Source organism: Pestalotiopsis fici (genome assembly GCF_000516985.1).
Source record: "Pestalotiopsis fici W106-1 unplaced genomic scaffold PFICI_Scf_15, whole genome shotgun sequence".
In the NCBI taxonomy this organism is placed as follows: domain Eukaryota; kingdom Fungi; phylum Ascomycota; class Sordariomycetes; order Amphisphaeriales; family Sporocadaceae; genus Pestalotiopsis; species Pestalotiopsis fici.
Window position 1 is genome coordinate 281,210 of NW_006917105.1, and position 8,884 is coordinate 290,093.

The 8,884-nt window shown below is 49.8% G+C and overlaps 3 protein-coding genes across 3 annotated transcripts; 1 reads left to right on the top strand and 2 right to left on the bottom strand.

Annotated features, from left to right (window-relative positions):
• Nucleotides 1-913: 913 nt before the first annotated feature.
• On the top strand, nt 914-4,704 carry PFICI_15128 (uncharacterized protein; the record flags this gene model as incomplete). Its single annotated transcript, XM_007843709.1, has 3 exons — nt 914-1,354; nt 1,421-1,580; nt 1,637-4,704. The coding sequence occupies 3 exons, from the start codon at nt 914-916 to the stop codon at nt 4,702-4,704; spliced, it is 3,669 nt and encodes a 1,222-aa protein (XP_007841900.1).
• A 404-nt stretch (nt 4,705-5,108) lies between these two features.
• Nucleotides 5,109-6,260, bottom strand: PFICI_15129 (uncharacterized protein; the record flags this gene model as incomplete). Its single annotated transcript, XM_007843710.1, has 4 exons — nt 5,109-5,525; nt 5,584-5,718; nt 5,794-5,997; nt 6,057-6,260. 4 exons carry the CDS (start codon nt 6,258-6,260, stop codon nt 5,109-5,111), a joined length of 960 nt encoding a protein of 319 aa, XP_007841901.1.
• A 681-nt stretch (nt 6,261-6,941) lies between these two features.
• Nucleotides 6,942-7,977, bottom strand: PFICI_15130 (uncharacterized protein; the record flags this gene model as incomplete). Its single annotated transcript, XM_007843711.1, has 3 exons — nt 6,942-7,200; nt 7,266-7,870; nt 7,924-7,977. The coding sequence occupies 3 exons, from the start codon at nt 7,975-7,977 to the stop codon at nt 6,942-6,944; spliced, it is 918 nt and encodes a 305-aa protein (XP_007841902.1).
• Between the last annotated feature and the right edge of the window lie 907 nt (nt 7,978-8,884).

Consider the following 8,884-nt stretch of genomic DNA (forward strand, 5'->3'; position numbering starts at 1 on the left):
CGGCTCCTCGATAACGATTTTGGCGGCAGGGTATATTGATAAGCTTTCGTTTACCTTCGATCTAGGCCAACTTACATAGGTAATTTATGACAGCCAAAGCAACTCATTGGTGAGGATGTAAAGACGGTTTCCCCAAACGTGCACAGTGACCACTAGCGAACATTGTCTTTGCGTCAGCTATATTCCATCGTCAAGATGCAATGTCAAGTTGCCGCACGCAAACATCAATACACAGGCCCATCGTCTTAATGTTCTTGGTGGGCAGTTGAGCTTCCACCCTGGACACGCTTCAGAAACGGAGATCTCATAGGTAGTTGCCAACATTGATATATTCCTAATAGACGACCACATCGGAACCTGCCCCAACATTGCTTTGCGTTCTCAATCACGATTGAAACTTTGGCCGTGTCAATCTGCTTAAACTTTCTCGCCAAATAATTAAGCAGACAAAAAAAGCAACTTCTTAATTGTGAAATCTAGCTGCCTTAACAGAGTTGTCGAGATCAAGGCAGCTTATACTGTTATACCTCCACACTGGCCACCAGACCCCCGTAGGCGAGACCCCGCCAAAAAGAAAAAAGTGCCGGGAACTTCTGCTACCAGTGTGGGGTTCATGTTTCTTTAGCGCGGTCGAGTTTCTTATCATTGACAGGGAAAACGCGACCCTCCCTGCTGCTTGACGCGGGCGCGCTGCAGCTCTCCGCCGGGAAGTCGCGTTGCACTTTAAGAAGTCCCCAAGAGAGGACGACACAAGGAAAATTGACCCATTCTCCTTCTCTGGCCGCCATGCCACTCGTGTGATCCTTTTCCCTCTTCAATTTTTGCGATTGTTTCTCTGATTTGACATTTACAAATATATACCTCTGTGTATATGATCCTTTCCTAGACGTTCTGTTGACTGTCTTTGTCCGTCATGGTAGAAAAAGCTGGTCCAAAGACGCCTTCCTTGGTGAAGAGGTCGAGCTCGTCGATGTCGGCTTCAGGCAAACAGCAGCAGAGCATTCTAGGCTTCTTTTCCAAAGCGTCGTCTCAGACTGGAACATCCGCTGCCTCAGCAAAATCCACAGCCAATAACAGCACCACCACAAAGCAGTCGCCCACAAACAATTCATCGCCATGCCTCAAAGAAAAGACCAACCTCAACTCCCTCCAGCTGAACAAGAAGCGGCCGTCTATCACCACTCCCGTCCCTAGCAGTGACGCTATCGAGCCTTCCAGCTCCCAGGAGAACCACTCAGACGCCACTGTCAAGGTATACCGCGACTCGCTTCCATCGCCAATTACACCTGCTGAGCTCCCATCCAAGCAGGCAGCACTACCAAAAATGATGATTGGAAGCAGCCCTTCACGCAAAGTAGGTGTCAATGTTCTCCCCGTCGCTTTTACCTTGTTGAATGCTAATCCATTGTCATTTCCACAGGCGAAGAAGACCGTTAGTTACGCAGAATCTTCGGACGAAGAAGACGACGAGGACACTGTGGTGTCTAGAAGACCAACACGCCGCTCGCGGGCAGTCGTCAAAGATGACGAGGATGACTATCAAGAGGACAGCAAAGATGCCGTGGTGGAAGAAGACGATGGTACGCACTTGCCCATTTTCCTAACAGGAGTAGTCGCAGCTGACTTCTCACCGCAGTGGACATGGACGATTTTGTCGTCTCAGATGATTCAGACGCACCTTCCAAGAAACGCAAACGCTCTGCCCCCAAAGCACAGGCAGCCCGAAAGCGTTCGCATGCATCCTCGCCGCCAACTATCCAAGAGGAATATGAGGAAGACGGAATTGACGAGCTTATGGAAGAAATCCCCAGTACCTCCACCGCACAGCAGTGGAAGTACGATCCAGAAAGTGTCAATCCTGTCAAGATGCGATCTCCATCCACATCTTCCAAGGCAACCGCAGCAAAAGGCAAAGCGCACACAAGAGAGCCCGAGGACAGATATCCATGGTTGGCCAAGATCACCGACCTGAATCGAAATCCCCCCGGCCACCCAGATTACGACCCCTCGACCGTATACGTGCCTCCCATGGCTTGGAACAAATTCTCGGCATTCGAGAAGCAATACTGGGAAATCAAACACAAGCTTTGGGATACTGTTGTCTTCTTTAAAAAGGGAAAGTTCTACGAGCTGTATGAGAATGACGCAACCATAGGCCACCAGCTCTTTGACCTTAAACTGACTGATCGTGTCAATATGCGCATGGTGGGAGTCCCAGAGAGTTCGCTGGACATCTGGGTGAACCAGTTCATTGCCAAGGGTTACAAGGTCGCTCGAGTCGATCAGATGGAGAGTGCTCTTGGCAAGGAGATGCGTGAGCGTGATGACAAGGCCAAGAAGCAGGACAAGATTATCCGGCGAGAACTGGCTTGCATTCTGACTGGCGGAACACTCGTCGACGGTGCCATGCTGCAAGATGACAATGCCACCTACTGCGTCGCCATCAAGGAGGCAACTATTGATGACCACCCTGCCTTCGGTATAGCCTTTGTCGATGCGGCGACTGGCCAATTTTTCATCTCGCAATTTGAAGATGACATTGATCTGACAAAGTTCGAGACTTTTGTGGCACAGACCAACCCCCGAGAGCTTCTGCTCGAGAAGTCTCGCATCTCCTCAAAGGCACTTCGCATACTGAAGAACAATACGGCTCCCACAACAATTTGGAATTACTTCAAGCCGACCACTGAATTTTGGGAGGCCGACACCACCCGTCGCGAACTCGGTTGCAATGATTATTTCAAGGCAGACGATGAGTCAGAGGATACATGGCCAGAGGTTCTGGCAGAAGCAAAGAGCAAAGACCTGCTCATGTCGGCAATGGGTGCCTTGGTTCAATATCTCCGTGTGCTAAAGATCGAGCGTAGCCTTCTCTCGCAAGGCAATTTTACTTGGTATAGTCCCATTCATAAGAATGGCACACTAATCCTTGATGGGCAAACGCTCATCAACCTCGAGATTTTTACCAACACCGTCAATGGCGGCTCCGAAGGCACGCTCTTCAATCTCTTGAATCGCTGCGTGACACCATTCGGAAAGAGAATGTTTCGGCAATGGGTGTGCCACCCTCTGTGCAACACGCAGAAGATCAACGAGAGATTGGACGCGGTTGACCTGCTCAATAACAATATTGAGATGCGCGAGCAATTTTCAGCAAACATGACACGCATGCCCGATCTGGAACGTCTCATCTCTCGGGTGCATGCGGGCGCTTGCAGACCTGAGGATTTTGTACGGGTACTAGAAGGTTTTGAACAGATTGAGTATACCATGAGTCTTTTGGGAGCATTCGGGGGCGGCAACGGTCTAGTGGATCGCCTCATTGCATCCATGCCTGACCTTGGAGAGCCTCTGTCGTATTGGAAGTCAGCGTTTGATCGCAAGATCGCTCGGGAGGAGAAAATGTTGATCCCTGCACGAGGGATCGAGGAGGAGTTTGACGCCAGCCATGACACAATTGCGGAGATCAAGTCGCGGCTAAATCGTCTTCTTACGAAGAAGAAGAGCGAGCTCAATGTCAAGAGCATCAAGTTCACTGATGTCGGCAAAGAAGTGTATCAGCTTGAAGTACCCAAGAGCACCAAGGTACCCAAGGACTGGCGCCAGATGTCGGCAACAGCCAGTGTCAAACGTTACTACTTCAAGGAGCTGTCAGACCTTGTTCGCCAGCTCCAAGAAGCTGAAGAGACCCATGCGCAACTTATAAAAGAGGTTGCGTTCAGTCTATTCAGACGCTTCGATGTGGATTACGGTACTTGGCTGCAGGCCATTCGTATCATTTCACAGCTTGACTGCCTCATCAGTCTCGCCAAATCTTCTGCTGCACTTGGCGAACCTAGTTGCCGCCCAGTATTTGTCGATTCGGACCGTACCGTGGTCGACTTTCAAGAATTGAGGCACCCCTGCATGCTCAATACCGTGGATGATTTCATACCCAACGACATTGTTCTCGGTGGAGAAGCGGCCAAGATCAGTCTACTCACGGGTGCCAATGCTGCTGGAAAGTCAACAGTCCTCCGCATGTCATGTGTTGCAGTCATCATGGCTCAAATTGGTCACTACATTCCGGCAACCAGTGCACGTCTATCGCCAGTAGATCGCATCATGAGCCGACTTGGTGCCAACGACAATATATTTGCGGCACAGTCGACCTTCTTTGTCGAATTATCCGAGACCAAGAAGATTCTCTCGGAAGCTACTCCCAGATCACTGGTCATTCTGGATGAGCTGGGCCGTGGTACCTCTTCCTATGATGGTGTTGCAGTCGCACAAGCTGTCTTGCACCACGTCGCCAGTCACATTGGCTGTGTAGGATTCTTCGCCACCCATTACCATTCCCTAGCTACCGAGTTCGAGTCACACCCCGAGATCCAACCCAAGCGCATGAAGATTGATGTCGATGATGCCAACCGGAGAGTCACATTTCTTTACAGGCTCGAAGATGGCGTGGCAGAAGGCAGTTTTGGTATGCACTGCGCAGCCATGTGCGGCATCAAGGATAGTGTGATCGAGAGGGCAGAGGAAGCTGCCAAAGAATGGGAGCACACGTCCAGGCTCAAGGAGAGCCTGGAGAAGGCAAGAGAAGGCTGCTGGATCCCGCTCGGAGTCCTCAGCGATGTTGCAGCTGTCCTTGATCCAAGCAAAAGCGAAGACGTCAGCTCTAGGAGTTTAGATGTTCTCCTCAAGGCAATCGAAGCTCTTTGAGACTTTAGCCATGTCAGTGTAGACGTATGAAGCGATTTGCTCTCGGAATCTTTTTTCTTTCTTTTTCCAATGGCGTAAAATAGGTTTGCAGCCGGGGGCGTTCCGGTACGGTAGCTGATGTATTATCAGTGTGTGCGAAATATAATATCGATTTACAATACTAGATGCGACACGAGTGAAATAAATTGTTGATAGTGACAGACTGTACTCCTGAGATCAGGTTTGACTTGAATACCACCGCGACTCTCTGGAACTAGCACAAGCCAACAGAATTTATCATGCAAGGTTCATATGGTTGACATCTCAGAGGGTACTTGTTGACACATGCTTGATATGTCTGCGCTGGCTCGGGGAGACCGACATGTTATAATCGGCACCATGTATGTGCAGCTGATTCCATAGTCTCAGAAGAAATGCTTGATGCCCTCTATCGTCCCTTTGAATCCAACCACCTCGGAGCGATCAATGCCCAATTCTTCAGGGCTAATGTGCTCATCAGTCTCGACCCAGGGATCGCACTTTTCTCCGAACCGGAACTGCAGTGCAAGTTCACGGCCAGCCGGGCCCCAGACCTTTGCCCAGTCCTCGGGCTTGCATTGAATTACATGTCCCCTCTTACCCGTGACTTCGGACCAGACGTCCATCATTTGCCTAAAGGTCCATTTCTCCAGTGCCACATTGGCGTACCGACCAAATGACTTGGGCGCAGAGAGCAAAGCTTGTCGAACCCAGATGCCCGGGTTAACCTTCATGTCGCCAGACAGAAGTACTTTGGCATCTGGATCCGTTGGAAGTATCTGGACATGATAGCCGGTTCCAGGCTGTAACATGTAAAGTCAGAGGCTATTTTGGGTAGCTGTATGCCAGTGATCTACTTACGTATTCAATGGGTTTTACGAGTGGGAAGGAAAGGAAATTTTGAGGATAGTACCCGAAGAAAAGATACGTTGTCTTCTTGGCAAGCTCTGGAAGCTCATTCTTGATTCGTTCGTCCACTTTGGCTTTGTAGTCCATCTAGATAATGCTGCGTATTAGCAGGAATGACAAATTGTGTCTAGAACATTTATTGACAACGGTATGAATTCTTACGTGTGGCACTGATATCTCGCCATGCAGAAGCTTCTTGGTACCGGGACAGCTTGACCAGATGTAGTGCTCCAATGTTTCTGCTTGGGCTGCTGCGCGAGCCAGCTTCATTCCTTGTTCTTCCTCGAGGAGACCCGACTCTTCTTGAGTCTTGCCGCTGAACAGATGTTCCCACCAGTTTGTGACGGCAAAGACAGCACTGACACCCTGAGATGATCACCATGTCGGTATTGAGCGAGGACGCTTGCTTGTATAGAGATACTAACCTCAAAGGCAGCCACAAGAGAGCTCTCGTCGTCAAAACTGGCCGAGACTACCTCAATCCCTTCCGCGGCCAGTTTCTTTGCTGCTTCGCTCTCGACATTTCTTGTGATTGCGCGAACTTTCCAGCCTGGTGTCTTGTTCATGACATTTGCAACTCCGCCACCTTGACTACCCGTGGCACCCGTAACTGCGATGATTTTAGACATATCAATGACTTCCACTCAGGAGACGGCAGAAGCTTTGGTCGAATGGAAGGTTACAATGCAGAGATTTGTCGTTCATGAAATCTGAATACCCAGGGAGGCTTTCCACAAATTGATGGCAAGGCTTTCCCAATGATATAGCCTCGCTCTTGTAGCCACTACGCCTGCCCTTGAGGGTCCAGTACGGTAGCACGGCGGATTAATGTTACATTCGTATGACCTACCTCCGAGTGGAGTTGGCATAATGCAGTCTTGCGGGTCATATACAGGGAACAGCCTACGCATGTCCAAACGGAAGTCTGGTCAGTGGGACCGGACCGACACCCTGGGGCTTTCGTGAGAGTATTGGTATGAATGCGGCAATGGTTTGACGACTGCATCCGATGACTGGATGTCAGATCATGCAGAGCCAAGAGGTCAGTGTGTAAATCGTGTGGCGAACTAGTATTGGAGATGTCTGGCGAATTCGAGTGTCCGGATTACTTCTCCATCTACAACACGGGGGCCAGCCGAGGTAGTCTGGCGTGACGAAAACAATACCAGCAGGACAGTATGACGTGACAAAAGGGAGCTAAACTCAGAAGTATACAGACTTTTTGGGGACATCAATTCATATACAGTTACGCTGACTTGGTTTGGACCTATTACTCATTGGCCCATCTGATATATCGAGGATGTCAAAACTCAGTCCACATTTTGCTTAGAAGCTCTGGGAGACTCTGCCAACGCGTCCTGTAGCCCACTTGGTTCTCCATGAATTCCAGAGAACCAAGGCTCAAAGACGCGTGTGTTACGATAAGAAACATCGCCGCCTTTGTACTCTGGCACCTCGTAGAAGAAATGCTTGTCATGCGCGGTCTCAATCGCTTCGCCCGTCCTTTCATTGGCTTCATCGTCAAGGTACAGGTCATATGCCGAGAGGAGGCAAGAGGACAATGTAAGGCTTTTTGTATGAGCATAGATTACTTTTTATTCTTCTTTCTCGCGGATCGAGGGAAGGCAACTCACTGCTCTGGCAAGAACGCCAAGTTGAAGCCTGGCTTGATGGGTGTGTCCACAGCACCGGGCAAGACCGTGTTTATCGTGATATTCTCCCTTGCTTTCAAGAGCGGCGCCATTGTCCTTGCCCATTGCAAAGCTGCGGCCTTGGCCCCGCAATATTCTGGAAATGTAGGACCAGGATGAATAGCCATCATGCTGTTGGTGATGATTATTTTGCCACCGGATTTCTCATTGTGACGCATGAAGTGGACGGCCAGAGTGGTGCCATACACCACGCCCTTCCAGTCTATCTCGGTGCAAGACAGGTCAGGCTCGTCGGGAATATCGTCGACGCCAGCAGAGCGGTGGCCAAAGTTGTAGACGCTGCCCTTGTCGACGATACCGGCGTTGGCAATGAGTGCGTCGATGCGGCCCCATTTCTTCCACACTGTCTGGAAGAGATTTGCTTGCGAAGCATAAGACTCGACAGCGCACTGAACGAATATCGCCGTTTCCGCGCTCGCGTCAAGCTCCTTGGCCACCTGTTCGCCGAGCTCAGCCCTTCGCCCCGTCACGGCCACTCGATAACCTCGACCGTGAAGATGTTTTGCAAGGTCAAGACCGATGCCACTCTGGATACCGCTTCAGTTAATAGTTTTCCAAGAAAAGAAGACGGGAAACTGACTGTGGACCCGGTGATGATGACCACTTTCTCATGAGTGACTGCTTGTGAACCCATGCTGAAGATTGTATCTATAGTGACACTGTATGATTGGTTTGCCAAAGCACCTGGCGTGACAGAGACTTTTCCTTGAAGAAAGTCGAGTACATCCACCACATGGCTCGAGAGATGGGTCCGAGTCCGCGACTCCACGAGGCGCAGGCATTATCGAGTTCTATGCATCCTGCATGGGCTTTCCATGAGGCCATGATCGACCAAGCAGTTTCCTCATCCTGGTTTGCCAGCTGTCAATTGCACATATTATATGGTCCCGAATCTGCACATATCATATGGAGCAGATAGAAGATTGGCTCTTAAGCTCTTTAGGCTCTTGGGCCTCTTGGACATGGGGCCACATCCGACATCACCTAGCTGGACAGCACATACAAAATGGGAATGACATGTCCGTAACTTGCTCATAATTGGAATCTCCGCACCTGCAACTGACGTGTGTACATTTGCCAACTTACTTACCGGCGTACCCCGCGTTTGAATACGCCGGTGAAGCTCGGCGATGGGGCAAGTCGTGGCATAAAATCTTGTCATTTTGCTACATGTGATAAGTTGAAGAGAAAAAATGAAGAAGAAAACGGCTGTCAAACACAGGATTTATGCCTACTTGGGATTGAGTATGTCGTTGAGATGTCACACGATGACTCAATCATATACTCTCCTCATACTAAATTCCTTCCATGGGTCCCTCCGTGCTAGGTGAGTATATCACAGGTGGACATGGCCAGGTCCTTGATCTTTCGGATTGTTCAATGGACTTGTGACGCTCTAGGTATTGTCAATTTTTAGAGTTAGGATCACGTTTCGCAGCAGCGCAAGGGAGATGATACTAGTCCCTGATCATTCAATACTTGTAATTCTAAACTACATGGTGATCATGCGGACATGCCCATGTAAAACTAGAGCACAATAA